General features: G+C 38.8%; 1 protein-coding gene across 3 annotated transcripts in view; it reads left to right on the top strand.

Annotated features, from left to right (window-relative positions):
• The window catches only part of tafa5a (TAFA chemokine like family member 5a), a 129,169-nt gene extending 114,385 nt beyond the window's left edge, over window positions 1-14,784 (top strand). For all 3 annotated transcript variants that reach the window (XM_083528685.1, XM_083528686.1, XM_083528687.1), the window contains one exon: window positions 13,372-14,784. In XM_083528685.1, the coding sequence (XP_083384811.1) occupies window positions 13,372-13,380 (9 nt within the window). In that variant the 3' untranslated portion in view covers window positions 13,381-14,784. The remainder of the gene's footprint in view (window positions 1-13,371) is intronic.
• Window positions 14,785-14,997: the final 213 nt, after the last annotated feature.

Genomic DNA, 14,997 nt, shown 5'->3' with positions numbered 1-14,997 from the left:
GTCTACAAAAGGGCCTTATCTGAAACCATTGAATTGATAAGGATTATAGAGTATTTGTGTTAAAAGAGCTCCTGAGTGGTGCTCAGTTTCAGGAGTTTGTTATTTGAATCTCGAGTGCAACAACTATTTCCATCAAACTCGTAGTCACAACCCTGCAGAACTAGAGGTCAGAGAAAGCTTGTAAATGCTGACATATCTAAGATCATGTACAGAGAATAAGGCAATTAACATGTTCGTTCATTATTCTGGGGCTGGGGTATGTATGAGTAACTGAAGTAGAATGAACGAGTGTGTAGGTGTGTATGTATAGTTTGTCCGGATATCTGTTCCTTGGCTCAGATCCATCCTAGATTCCCTTGTTTCTTTTGCTTGGGATAAATTGGAAACAGCTGCCAGCTAGGGAACATTACTGCCTGATCCATGCCAAGTTTTAATCGACAGGTTTGAGTAGGACAGGCTCAGGGATACTGCCGTAACAAGTGGAGTCTTTTAAAATAAGCTTAATTACATAACATTGCACCATGTTTTATAATGTAGACGATCTAAAACAAATACGTGGTGGTGTTATATATTATTATATACATAGTTAAGAGAAGAGTGCAATTTAGAAAAGGAGTCCTGAAAATGTTAACTACTGTTGAGAAAAATAATTTTGCTAGACTTTGCTGGAACTCATCTCTATTGTGGAGAGAGAGAGAGAGAGAGAGAGAGAGAGAGAGAGAGAGAGAGAGAGAGAGAGAGAGAGAGAGAGAGAGAGAGAGAGAGAGAGAGAGAGAGAGAGAGAGAGAGAGAGAGAGAGAGAGAGAGAGAGAGAGAGAGAGAGAGAGAGGTGGAAGCTATTTTCAGCTAAATTACCATTCATTATACAGCCCAGGTGTAACTCGATGCTAGATAAGAATAAACACTCATTAAAATGATTTTGTTTGTGATTTGCTTCTCTATGGAGAACAAAGGCAGAACAGCTGAACTTCTTCTCCTCTAGTAGGGGTCATCAAGCTGGTGGAATGGTAGTCGAGATACAGACCCAGCAAAGCATTTCATTCGAGGCGAAAGAAGCACTGGTAGAAATGTCAAAGCAAAGACGATCAACAACAACACAAAAAATCATCTATATGTTTCAGAAATTCTATTATTCATAAACCTGCTTGGCCTCTGTAGAAGATTTCCTTGTTCGGTTTATACAGTGATCTGCATTTATGCCGAGTAATCAACTGAAGTATCAAAGCAGAGGCTAGCAATTGAGGGAGATACATTAGATTGAACAGATTTTTGTCCATTCTTTTTATTTATTTTATTTACCTGCTCTGGTCTGATGAGTCATCTGGCATTGAGAATTGTTAAAAAAAAATAAAAATAAACAGCTATGACAAAACAGAATAGGCAAAGAGGTAAGTGTTTATTTCTCCATCCATCAAACTAATGGTTGAACATTAAAATGTCACTATTCAGCCATTCAGTAGTCGCTTATCTGGATGTTTGGAATCAAAGAAATTTACCTACCTGGACTTTCACAATGTCAGAGAACTTCCACATACAGCTTAGTGTGTGGAACAATTCAGATAAAGTGTAGCATGAGCTGGAGACAGAAAAGCGTTTATGAATATAGTATTAGATTTGAGAATTGGAATGATAAAGAGTGTGTGTGAGACAGAGAGAGAGAGAGATAGAGAGAAAGAGAGAGAACGAGCGCATTACCCTCTATTAGCATGAGGTCCATTTAACTTATTCAAGTCATTTTCAAATCAGAGCACTTCAGGAGAGCCTGTTCTCCTCTATGCCGCTCCTGAGAGGAGATGATGGTGAGAGGTTCTGATTTTCACACAGTGTTATCTTTGGAAATGGTAATTTTATCACATTTGACAGCCTGGCAGTAAAACGCATGACTGAAAGAGCTCATGCACATAGAAAAGAACACTGCCACAGAATGAGGTTTTGGCATTGTTTAGATGCATTCCAATCATTTTTAGAAAATCAATAGCATTATAATTATCTTTGCAAGCATACATGTGTGGGTTTATTGATGAAAGGCAAATCAGCATAAAATGGCAAATAAAAATGAAATTCCTAGAATAATACTACAATATATTATATGTTTAAATAGGATTAACAGAACTATAGCCAAATGCAGTATTATTTATAATTGAATATCATATAGGAAGCAACATGTCACACATGATACTCTATCACACTTTAGTGAGTATGAACCTTTTATTTATTATTGATTGTTGTTTTTTTTTTTATAATTATATTTATATAATAAATGAAGGTCCCCTGGTGGTCTAGTGGTTAAGATGCAGCGCTCCCACCGCTGCGACCCGGGTTCGATTCCCGGTCAGGGAACCATCCCCAGCCACTCTTAGTGCCGGTCCCAAGCCCGGATAAATTGGGGAGGGTTGCGTTAGGAAGGGCATCCAGCGTAAAACATGTGCCAAATCAAACGTGCGGAGGATCTGCTGTGGCGACCCCTAACGGGAGAAGCCGAAAAGAAGGTATTTATATAATAAATGATTATTGGATTATCAATAAATTACTAATTATATTATTTGCATACGTTTTCAGAATTTTCCACCGTAAGTATGATCAGTGGAAGGAATACGAATGAAAAATCTTTTGGAAGAGTCAATATTACAGACTTGCTTAGCTTTTCATAGTGATGTTATTTATAACTGTTATTTATTTAATCATTTGTTTAATATTTTATGTGATAAAAGAAAATTTCCATACATGTGCAGGAAGCCCTTCCTGAACATCACATTTAAAAATCGTTTCTGTAATAACCTTCATTCATGTAAAAAGGCTTTTAGGGTTTGGAGCATGGTGGTGAGGATTTCTGCCTTTTTAACCCCAGAGCATTAGTGAGATCAGGCACCAATATCAGGCAGGAAGCCATGGAACGCAATTGGCATTAAAGGTGTTTGTGTGGTTCAGGTCAGTGCTTTGTACAATCCACTGTGATTCTTCCACTCTAAATTCGCCAAACCTGTGACTGGCTTATTATCGATACTAAGTTACTCATATTCAGAACAACTTACATTAATCTCATTTATACAACTAAGCAGTTGAAAGTTTAAGGTCTTGCTAAAGGGGTCTTGCTCTTGCTGTTGTGGTGCTAGGACTTTCACTCACATTCTTCTAATCTGAAGTCAACATCTCAACCACTGAGCTACCAGATTTCGTCCAGGTTCTCAAGGTTCCTCCACCATGTACAATATGTGTGCATGGTGCCCTGCTATTGACTGGTGTTCCATTCATTTGCTTCACTTCCAGTGTTTTCTCTACAATGACTAGACCAACCACAACTCTAATCAGGATGTTGCTGTAGCTGGGGGCTTATATTTTATAACAATGCAAGCCTTTGTCAAACTTTTACTGTACAAATCATTACTGTAATATCCTAAAATTACTTTTACACAAATTAAAATATATGTTCTAGGTATCCCCTCAGATTATCATGCGTGGACATGTGTTTTTGTAAACCTCTGTTTTTTAGTTGTTGTTGCTTTTTTTGTCTTTAATTAATCATGGAACACATGACTGGAGCCTGTAACGTTTACAGACAGAAAGGGATAATAATTATAGTGATCAGCTATTTTTTTCAAGCACGCCACTTTCGATTGAAGCATGCACTTTGGTGTTCTCTGGTCTTTTTCTTTGGTGTGGGACTAAACAATCTGTTCTCTTTGCCTCATCTAACATTTACCAGACTATTGTGATGAATAATAGGGGATGGTCGACGAAAATCACGATGTGTTCATGCAACTGGTTCGTTGGTGTGTGTTAAAAATGAGTTTATACTTTTTTTTTTTTTTTTTAAGAAAAAGTCCTTGCGGAAATGGAGGCATCCGGTGGAGATCGGAGTGCAGAAGATTGTTGCCCATTCAGTGCTGAGGTGCATGCTGGGGCCTGGGTAATTGATCCCACTGGGTCTGCTTGGCACCTTAGGACACATCCCAAACCTTGGGTTGAACAGAACGGCCGTTGAGACGACAGCTGCTTTTCCATGCAAATGCTCTATCGGCCGCTGCAGACCATTAGCTTGCTCTGCCAGCTCTTATGCGCCAAGTCAGCAGTCCAAGCCCACTGCCTCCATTTTGAGTCTCACTGGAAAATGAGGAATACACTGGAGAGTTAATTTCAGGCAAGGCTTCCTCCGAGTTATATTTAGGACATTTTAGGTCATGCTTAATAAAGTCGAACGGATATGATTATCAAGGCAGTATAACTTTGAGAAAGACTTTTTGAAACCTAAGAACGCTTGTTGAGTGACTCCAAATGGATTGGCAAAAACGTTGTTTCACACTTTTCCGTTTATTCCTGACCACCTGGCAGTGTTAGCTTGAAAAAGCAGCGTACATGATTGCTCAGCCAGCTTCTCGTTTCTCATTCTTTGCCACCAAGTGAGCTTCATCCAAGACAAACAATAACAGGAAGCAGAGCTGATAGAGATGCCTTTTATTTTTCCATTTTTGGATCTGCCACAACAACACTAAGTCAGGTGAGAACTGCCATAACAACAACTCTCTCAGGTAAACAACAGCTTTGCTTCAGATTTAGTCAGAAGAGCTCCCAAGCTCCAGAGAGAGTCATCATTGATGAATGTCATGTGAGAAACTATGATGCAGTGGAATCTCGCTGTTCATTTCTCACAAAACATGGCAAACCACACAGGCTTGTATAGTATAGCAAGGAACAGACCTTCTCAGCTTTAAAGCTCTAATTAAGACAAATGCACCAAGACAAAACTGATCTATTTAAGAATGTGAGGTGGTACCATAATGGATTGTGTGATGATAAAAGATGTCCTATTTGTCCTTAGAGCTATAGCCCCAGGTGTATACTTCAGGAGAAGGTAGAAGAAAATAGATCCATGTGAACTGCGTTTAGGGCAGCCCATTGATTTTGGAAACATTAATGCGCTGTTTGCTCATATGTCCTTTCTTCGTATGTCCTCAAAGTCCTAAAAGGTCAAGCATGAAAGGTAGGGCAATATAATGTGAATCATTACATCATTATTGCTGACAATGCTGTCAGCACTATACATTCTTGATATACACTATGCTATATTGTCACTAACTGGCCTAGTAACACATGAGCTGGAAATAAAACAGTCTGTCCTACATTTTAGATGTTAGGAAACATAAAGCAATGCAATATTCTAGTAATGCTCTCACAACACTTTCTACAATGCAGGCTGGGTTATGAGGAACAACTGCAAAATAAATTAGTAGTGAAAATTTGTTATTCAATAATATTAATATTAGTTCTAAAATTATGATTCCTGTTTACATACACTGACCAGGCTAAACATTATGACCTCATAACATTATGACCGGTGAAGTGAATAGCACTGATTATCTCTTAATCATGGCACCTGTTAGTGGGACGGATATATTAGCAAGTGAACATTTTGTCCTCAAAGTTGAAGCAGGAAAAATGGGCAAGTGTTTGACAAGGGCCAAAATGTGATGGCTAGACAACTGGGTCAGAGCATCTCCAAAACTGTGGGTTGTTCCTGGTCTGCAGTGGTCAGTATCTATCAAAAGTGGTCCAAGGAAGGAACAGTGGTGAACCGATGACAGGGTAATAGGCTAAGGCTCATTGTTGCACGTAGGGAGTAAAAGCTGGCCCGTGTGTTAGGATCTAACATACGAGCTCCAGTAGCCTTAATTGTTGAAGACGTTGACGGGGTCAGGACCATTTGGGACCCAAAACAATATTAGGCAGGTGATCATAATGTTATGCCTGTTCGTTGTACATATCTTTCTATAAAGACTGAATCCCAGCTAAAAACCCTTCTCTTAAATTGTTTCTTTTATTTCCATAAACTGTGCTAGAAATGCAGCATCATGACTGACTTTTGCTCATGCCACAACTTTCTAGATTTAAAATGTGAAGAAAACAAGTAGGTTGCAATGCACAAGTGTATATAGGCACTCATCATAAAGGTCTTTCTTTATTTAGCCCATTCAATTTCCAGCCCCTGTTGGTGAATTGATTGGTGAAGACATTGATTCTTTCCTCTTGTAATTACATATATGCAAGCTACCTATCTTATTTGCTAAATAATTTATAATACTTCTCCTAGAGAACTATATACTGGATTTTGGACTGCACCCTGGACCTCCTCGCCTGACATCGGCACCCATTCCTAATGAACTGTGCTGTCCTAAGGACATGCTCCAAAACCTAGTGGAACATTAAAGGAGCGTGGATGTTCTTTTAACAGTAAATTGAGAACCAAATCTGGAATTGGATGTTCAAAAAGCACATTTGGGCCTGATGGTTATGAGTTTGTGTTTAAAAATGAATAGATTTCTGTACATATCAAATCTTTTGTAGAAAGATCAGAAGCATCTCAATTTGTAAGGCAGTAATCATACCTACTTTGAAGAACTCGAATTAGAAGATCTGTTTGATTTTTACCGTATAAAAGGATGAAACACCCATTTCATCTGCTCCATCATATTCTTTAGATGGATTGCTCCTTTTTTTTCTGAGTCCCGATAGAGACAGTGTGGGTTAGGGTTAGACCTATTCTAGCAAAATTCTTGAAGCATACTGTACTTTTAAAGCATCCATGATTTTGTGATTAAACACACACACACACACACACACACACACACACACACACACACACACACACACACACACACACATGCATACACAAAAGACAGAATTAAGCATGAAACTGAGTAAATACTTCTCTACTCTAGATTTAATTGTCAGAGATATTGAAAAAAAAATGTATTATTAAGGAATTTTAGTTGGAATTTTAACAGAGCTGAAGAGATTTAAAATGTAGACATGGCACATGTGAGCAATAAAATAACCTGCAAGGAATGTGCTTACCTTAGTTAAACTAGCACCAGCAAACTAGTTGCATAAGTGTATTTGCGATTTAATCAGCAATTTATTTTCGATGCATACTGAGAATTAGAGCTGTGTATCGGCAATATGTTGCGATACATTGCGATACTGAAAGCAAGGCAATATATTGAGATATTTCTTACTTTAGGAATAGGATATCATTTTAGGAAAGCTAGCATTAAGAACCATATACAAAAAATATATTTTACCAGAACACAGTGTGATCTGCAGTTACATCCAAAATGGCATCAAGTGTTTTGCAATACATAAACACGATTAGTATCATTGTACCTAACATGGTCATTTTTTATTATTATTTTTTAAACATATGCACAGTCATTGAAGACACCTAATATGAAGTGGGATTGATGATGATAATTGTATTATATTATTTATCACAATCACTAATAGGCAATTAGTGGAAGCATGATCCGAGCTCGAACTAGTGTTTTTTCATCTAAAAGCTACAATCCTAGAAAGGCAAAAAAAAATAAAGAGCAAGAAGGATTATTTCTTCTATAAAGGTATAAAATACATTCAGGCAAGGCATTTCCTGCCCTCTCGCAAGTGCGGTCTGCTCTAACTTTTTGTGTATAGAGCACTGTTCTTTAAGCCAAATTAAGCTCATCTGGTAGAACTGCAACAACGAACAGCACATGTTGTTCCTGAGCTTTTTAATGCCATTTAAACATTTTTCTCTCAGCACAAGTCAATCAGCGCTGCTATTACTTCCGGTGGAAGTTATACCCATAATCGTTTATACAGCAGCACCCCCAGGAAACAGGTGGATATTAGCGCTAACATAAGTGGGGTGCCCTTATTCTAGTACTTCCTGTCACTGAATAAATTCAGAGATAAGAAGACTGCTATCTACCTAGCAGTTGGAATATAAACTCAAAACGAAAGAACGTTCATGAATCTTGTATGGCTCTTTTTTACTATATTAATATAGGTACAGTATCGCCATACAAAATATAGCGATACTGACAATCAATATTTTTTACACCCCTACTGATAATATGGTGTGTAGCTGTTTTTGATGTTTTTTGCATAAGCATTGGAATCTTTATTAAAGTAGTGCTATCTATATGCTAAATATATAATATAACTTTAATAATTATAATATGTAATACAATATACACATGTTGGGATTAAATATCATTAAAGCTACTGTTATCCATTCCAGCTGCTGGACTTTGCTTAGCTCTGCAAGTGCTAGGGCTCATTGTTACCCTGATGCTGAAGATATTCCACAACAGTAAATGGTTAGAGTGGTTAGACAGAGTTCACCTCTCTGACATTTGAGGATGTGAACTCATGCGAGTTCATTCAGGCAAAATGTCAGCTCGAGGCCGTATGCTTCACTGGGCTTGTTTACTGTATGGACACCCAGGTGAAAGCCTCCATATGTGCTATGAATATCAGTTTCTTCGGGGGGGTTTCTCCTTCTCTTGGCTTTACTCGCAAATGTTTATTTGGCTTATCGCACACTTCATTTTTGAATCTGCTGCCAGAGTGTCCCACACGCACCGTGCAAAATTTAGCAGCTCTCTGTTTCTGTGGGATGTTTTCTTGGCTTGTGGGAGTATGCGTTTCAGAAAAGATCAATAGTTATTGATCCTACTGCTGAAACGGCCCCAGCAGTGGGACCATCAGTGGCATTTAGGATAAACTGAATTTCTGTCTTGTCATGATATTGTGCTTTCAGGAAACCACTTATTCTTTAGTCTGTATTGTGTCTCAAAGCTGTTAAAGCATCCTCAATGTCTGTGTTTAAGAAGAGAAAAGGACAAAGAACTTCTCTACCTGATTATTAAAAAGAACAGTCAATATATATATTATGCTTTACATTCATAACTGCTTATACATATTGCTCCATGTGCATTTACTGTATTCCTTGGTGAACTGAAAACCATTTCATAGCCATATGTGCAGCAGCTGAACTGAAACGTATTTTATATTCATACATTAATTTTTTCATTAACCTGAAAGTAAAAGTTGGTTTAGTGCTCCTTTCAAACAACTTCTGAAAGCCTTCAGAAGTTGGGAAAGATGATTGTGAGGCAGCCCCTTTATAAAACAAAGATGTTCAAAGCCACCACTCTCATTCACAGGATAGTGACAGTAGACAGTAATTACTTTTAATGGAGGAATATGGGTTCCCATGAAAATCAGCATTGCTGCATTGACAAGATGAATGCGTTTGAGAAAGTTGTCCAAGGCTCACTGTTGGGCCATATCATACTGTATATATAAGTTTGGAAAAATTACTAGGTGATAGCTAGTGGTGGTAGAATTTTACTGGAAGTGTAGCAAGGAAAAGAAACATCTATTATTCTAATTTAGGCTTCAACATATAGATCATTGATTCAAGTTATGTCTGTCATGCTGAAGCATTTTCAATGAATAGAGCTGTTGATCTTTAAGAAGTAAGAGAATCAAGTGATATTTACTGCCAATGAGGACACTTCCTCATGCTGAAAACAGAACTCATTTCTGTCAAAGAGTGCCCCTTAACAAGCACCCCACTCATCTCACCCCTTAGCTGCTGGCGCAGAACACCAGCATTGTCGTCAAACAAAGACAAACAAATGAAAACAAACTAGCGGCTTTCCAGCTGCTCTGCTCTGCTCTGCTCTGCTCCACTGTTTACTCACAAACACAATTCTGCTGTCTGCTGTCAGAAAGAGAGAAAGAGGGAAAAAATATAAATAGAAAAATCATTTCCTATGTGTCATACCAGTCATTGCCCTGCTGTTTTTTTAAACCCCTCCATGACAAAACCAACCCATGCCCAAATACACCATCACCTTGCCATATTCTTTCACTGACACCATTTAGAAAGTCCTCAGTCCCAGAACCACGTGTGCCTGTTTATATACTCCCACAGACTGAGACATAGGCATAGTGAATGTGTTCCTTAAGACTTTCTGTACCTTCTCACTGCTTTCGGAAGGTGACCACCTAATGTTTTTGTTCAGTAAGCTTTAATACCAGCAGTAAGTGTGCCATGTGTGCCAGCAGTCCATGTGTCACACTCCATTAGGTATGGCATGACATGTTCTTGCTGAGCGAGCAAAGATACTTTTGTTATCTTGATTCTTATAAACTGGAATTTTGGTAAACTGTAACATCACCAACCTTTCAGCAGACTTCCCTGTCTTCACAGGATTAGCCCACTACAACCCACAACCCACAAACCACTGCTTGCAGGAGGCAGTTCAGAAGCCTCTAGGCAAATTCAAGGAGCTTATTTCAGTTTTTTTCTTAGAACCACCAGTGATGCAATTCTATTCAAGTTAACTTGCTCCAGGACTGTCAGGTGGTATAACTGGCTCTTGAGTGGTAAACTGTGGGCCACTGACTGAGCTTCCCTAGTTATCAAAGCCTGAATGAGAAAGCCCACTCGGTTCTGTGCAAGACACATGCCCAAGGCCTTCAGGTCAAACACTGTTAGATATATTTTAGTATCCAGTCCTGTCATCCTTCCCAGAATAAGGGTTTATTTTGTGAAAACACAGGAGAAGCCGAACGGGTTATAAAACTATCCAAAAGGGCTCAATCTACACCTCTGATTGTCCAATTCTAGTGTTTGTTTCTTGTTGCTGTTGCTCCAGGCCAAAAAAAAGGGCCTGAAATTGCTTTTCCTGTAGACTAGAGTGAAAAGGCAGTTTGGACAAGAGTATGCTTCCCCATGTCCATTTTACTTTGTTCTACAAACACATCCAGATTTCAGCACAAAGGTAACAAAGAGAATACTCTTGTAGGAGACCATAACAAACACAGCAGACATTTTATTTTTCTGTCTCATTTTTAATCATTACACCCTATAAAACAAATTCATTCTAACAAAGCATTCATTTTAGGTGTGCTGTGGTCCTAATCTGCTCCAGATGCAAACCAGCTTAAAACCACACACCCATCTGCTCTTGGCTCAATTTTTGTTAACAGAAACTAACGTTACACACAATTCCACCTATTATTACTTGATGTTTACTGACCCACTCCGTTATTTAATGGGTGGCCTAGAAATAGCGTCTGTTTTGTAAATCTGTGAATGTTCAAGCCTTTCGGAAGTTTATTTCGGATTGCGCAAGGATAAGGAGACTTAAGCAAACTTTCTTTCGGCTTCTCCCGTTAGGGGTCGCCACAGCGGATCCTCCGCACGTTTGATTTGGCACATGTTTTACGCTGGATGCCCTTCCTAACGCAACCCTCCCCAATTTATCCGGGCTTGGGACCGGCACTAAGAGTGGCTGGGGATGGTTACCTGACCGGGAATCGAACCCGGGTCGCAGCCGTGGGAGCGCTGCATCATAACCACTAGACCACCAGGGGACCCTAGGAGACTTAAGCAAGAGACCTCATTTACCAGCGAACAAAACGGCTGTAATTAAGGAATTTAAAGAAACATTCCTTCACATAAGCCCTCGAAAATCAGCGCGCCCTCCTGTGCTAATGAAAATTCACAGATATGGAAATTACGCTTCTTAAATCACCAAAGGGTAGCAGGACTCGCATGGATAGAATTAATATACACCTGTGTACTGACAGTGCTTTTATGGTCGATTTAATTACCTAAAAGTTACAGTGGTGCATTAAATACGTGCCCTTGTCTTTAGCTCCAGTCCTCTGCAATCATTCAATTACTTTTCTCCCTGAGCATGTGTCATTTGCCTATTAAATTGGGGATCGTTCTAAATCTTGATTGCTCCATTCCTGCTGCTTTATAGTTAGTCATGCTCATTTCTAAGCCAACACCTGCCTTTCTGATGCCAGCGAGTTCTCCCTATGCACTTGTCAAGAGTTCATTGTTATTAAAGACATGTGCCATCTTGCAAGAATTCAGTGGCCTTATCTCATTGGCGGAGGAGCATGCACTATCCAGATGGCATAGAGATTCCTCATTATTCCCCTTGGTAGCAAAATCACTTGACAGTTCAATAAAGTATCAAGCGACAGTTAAATTGACGTAAGGCATGAGCTTCATTTGACCTCTGCCATCTAATAAAACACTGATCTGTTTATAAGGCAGTTGCACCTGAAAATCTTTTGTTGGGTTGTAAAAAGGTTAGGGTGCTTTGTTTAAATTAGCCCGAAAATATTAATCTATGAAACAATGTAAAGTTTCAGAGACTACTTCGGGGGTGTTAAACTACACTATATTGCAGAAAGTTTGACACCTGTTCATAAGTGTGGTATGTGCTTTTTGAGCATCGCATTCCACATTTAGTTGCAAGTTGCTTTCATAATTCTGTCCACTCTTCTTGGAAGATGTTCCACTACATTTTGGAGTGTGCTTGTGGACATTTGTGTTCATCAGACACAAGGGTGTTAGTAAAGTCATGTAATGGGTGAGGAGGCCTGGGGTGCAGTCAGTGTTTCAATTTATCCCAAAGGCCACTTAAGATCTTCCTCTCCAAACCATGTAAAGCATATCTTCATGGAGCTTGCTTTGTGCCCCTGTGCACAAAGCATATCTTTAGAGAGCTTGCTATGTGCACAGGGGCATTGCTAACAGGTTTGGGTTTCCAAAGTTTAAGTAAGCGGAAGATTTTTATTATACCGCATCCAAAGACATCCTTTACAATTGTGTGCCTCCGGCTTTGTGGTACCACATACGGCAGGAAAGGTCAGATTGTCCCAATACTTTTGTCCATATAATGTATATAAAAAAAACATTTTTAATTAAAAAGATTTAGGAAACACTGCCTAGAAATGCTCACCTTTCTAATTAGAATATATTGAGATATGTGTGTATGGTATAATACTGTAATGAGCATGGTTCCCAGCCGGCTACACCACTCAACTAGAACAATTCACAGGAGCGAAAGTGGGCGGAATCAGTGTTGTTCAACTTCACAAGTATAAATCTATTTAAAAATTCTGTTTCAAGGGCAAGCATTTGTGTACTATGCTGCTCAGACCTGATGAGACTGATGTAGAAAAACTGATTTATTTTCTTCAGCCCTTTATCGAGGTTTAAAATGCCAATATTTCAGTAGTTTAATTAGGTCAGTTTACATCTAAAGCATTATATAAAGGGAGATTTTGGAATTGCATTCAGACTTTGGTAAGTCATCAAATATATATATACACATTGTACAGTAAAATGTGGCTTTCAGGAGGTCATAGAAACAGAAATATTAGTTCTGGTTATACTTATATTAGTTACACAGACTGTTAAGGTCACATATTTGCTGCAAGGTGGCAACACTAGCCATTGTGCCACCATGTTGCTGCTATATTGTTTATATAGCTGATACAGTTTATATAAATGAACACAACTTGAAACTCCAGCAACCTCCAGCACAGTGTTTTTTTTTACATGTATACAAACACTGACAAAAGTCAGAGCCAGAAGTAATTTTCCTTTTGAAAAGCATCTAATCTATATTTAACTACATATATTTAACCGATTCCCAGGAACATTTATTGCCATGTACATAGACCTGAAAATTCATTAGTCTAAATTTGTTTTCTATGTGTTTTGTATGTCTACAGGTCTCCTAACACTGGCCGAAGTTCTAATGGTGTGAAGAGCTTCTTGTGGACTCTATGGAAGCCCAACAAGCTCTTTGCTCCCACCCGCCTGCTGTAGATAATTTGCTGTCTGTCATTGGCTCAACATCCGCCTCCAACTGCCTGTCTGTAGCTCCGCTTTGTAAATGGGCAGCACCCCCTAGTGCCACGGAGGACATACGTCCACATAGCACCTCACACAGAGCACCCGAGAGCCCGCAGGACTACTGCTTGTGAGGGGCCTTGCATTCTTTAAGGCCCACTGGATGTCTGCACCCTTTTCGAGGCCAGACTTGAGGTTCTGACCTGCGCGCTCTGTGAATAGGCCTTTTGCTGGAGTCCACCTTTGGCACTCAAACAACTTTTACTGACCAAAGAGGAAAAGTGACAAACAAACAGCTCAACAAACATTACCTTAACAAACGGAGTTCAGAAAGGAGGGACTGAATGAGGAGAAATTAATACATCAAGCCCACACACCAATGTCCATCACTTTAAAGCACTGGCATTGAAGACTCGAGATGTGCAAATGAACTATTCCTAATGAACTCAATTCCAGTAGTACCTTTAATACTTTGCATACATTTTTTTTTTTTCTTGAACTGAACACACTGTATTTTGAAACTGGAAATATAGGCACTGTATACATACATTATGTGTATAAAGAAAATGAGATTTGCATTTTTTCAGTAGCAAACTTTGGGACAATTTGCAATAAGCATGGTTGGTCACAGCTACAGAGTACAAGCATTGATCTTCATTGGACAAAAAAAGTGAATATATGGAACAAACAAACATCATTTCAAATTGCCAGAAGAGGAGCCAGAAGTAATTAAATGTATTTTGAAAGGCCTACCGTTATATATTTAACAGTTTTCTATGTTGTATCTTTGTAGAGAACCTTATTTAACATGAATAATGTGGTGGGAATGGCAGTGATAGAATGTGGATAATACGCTGTGTTTCATGCCGGCCTGCAGCAGCCTGCTCTTTCTCCTGCAGCAGTAGCAGCTCTCCTTTTACACCCATTTCACACACATGACCACTTCTTCTATACTAAACTGATGAATGGAAAAAAGGACAGCGCACAGAGGGGGGAAAAAATAAATGATCGATCACAGAGAACTGAACTTTATATCCCACTTTAGTATGCGGGGCCATGAAAATCGCTATTTGCTATCGTATTGTAAAGGTGTAGAAAAAAAAAAAAAACCTGAGTCATTTCTCAATGGATTTTATCTAATTTATTTTTGTGCTTGTGTTTGTTTGCACAGTGCCACCATCAGAGTGCTGACACATACAGAGAGAGTTAAGAGAGTCTTAGAATCATTTACATGAAAATACTTTTTTATTCTGAAATATTTTAAGAATAAATTAAATATGTGAAAGAAGAAACGGGTTGCTAAAACAGAATTTTAATATGCAAAGGTTATTTCTTAAGCTGCTGAGCTTTGTTTATTGTCCTGAAAGAAAAATTCTGTCTTTGCACCAGTGTAATGTCCACATCTGGATAAGGAAATGCTAATGTGTGTGATATTAGCATAATTTTTCTGAACACAGAGATGCTTAAAATCATTCACTTACAGATTTTAGAAACCCTGTGGGATC

Source organism: Silurus aristotelis, assembly GCF_946808225.1.
Source record: "Silurus aristotelis genome assembly, chromosome: 24".
NCBI lineage: Eukaryota > Metazoa > Chordata > Actinopteri > Siluriformes > Siluridae > Silurus > Silurus aristotelis.
This window is presented reverse-complemented; position numbering and strand designations above follow the sequence as displayed.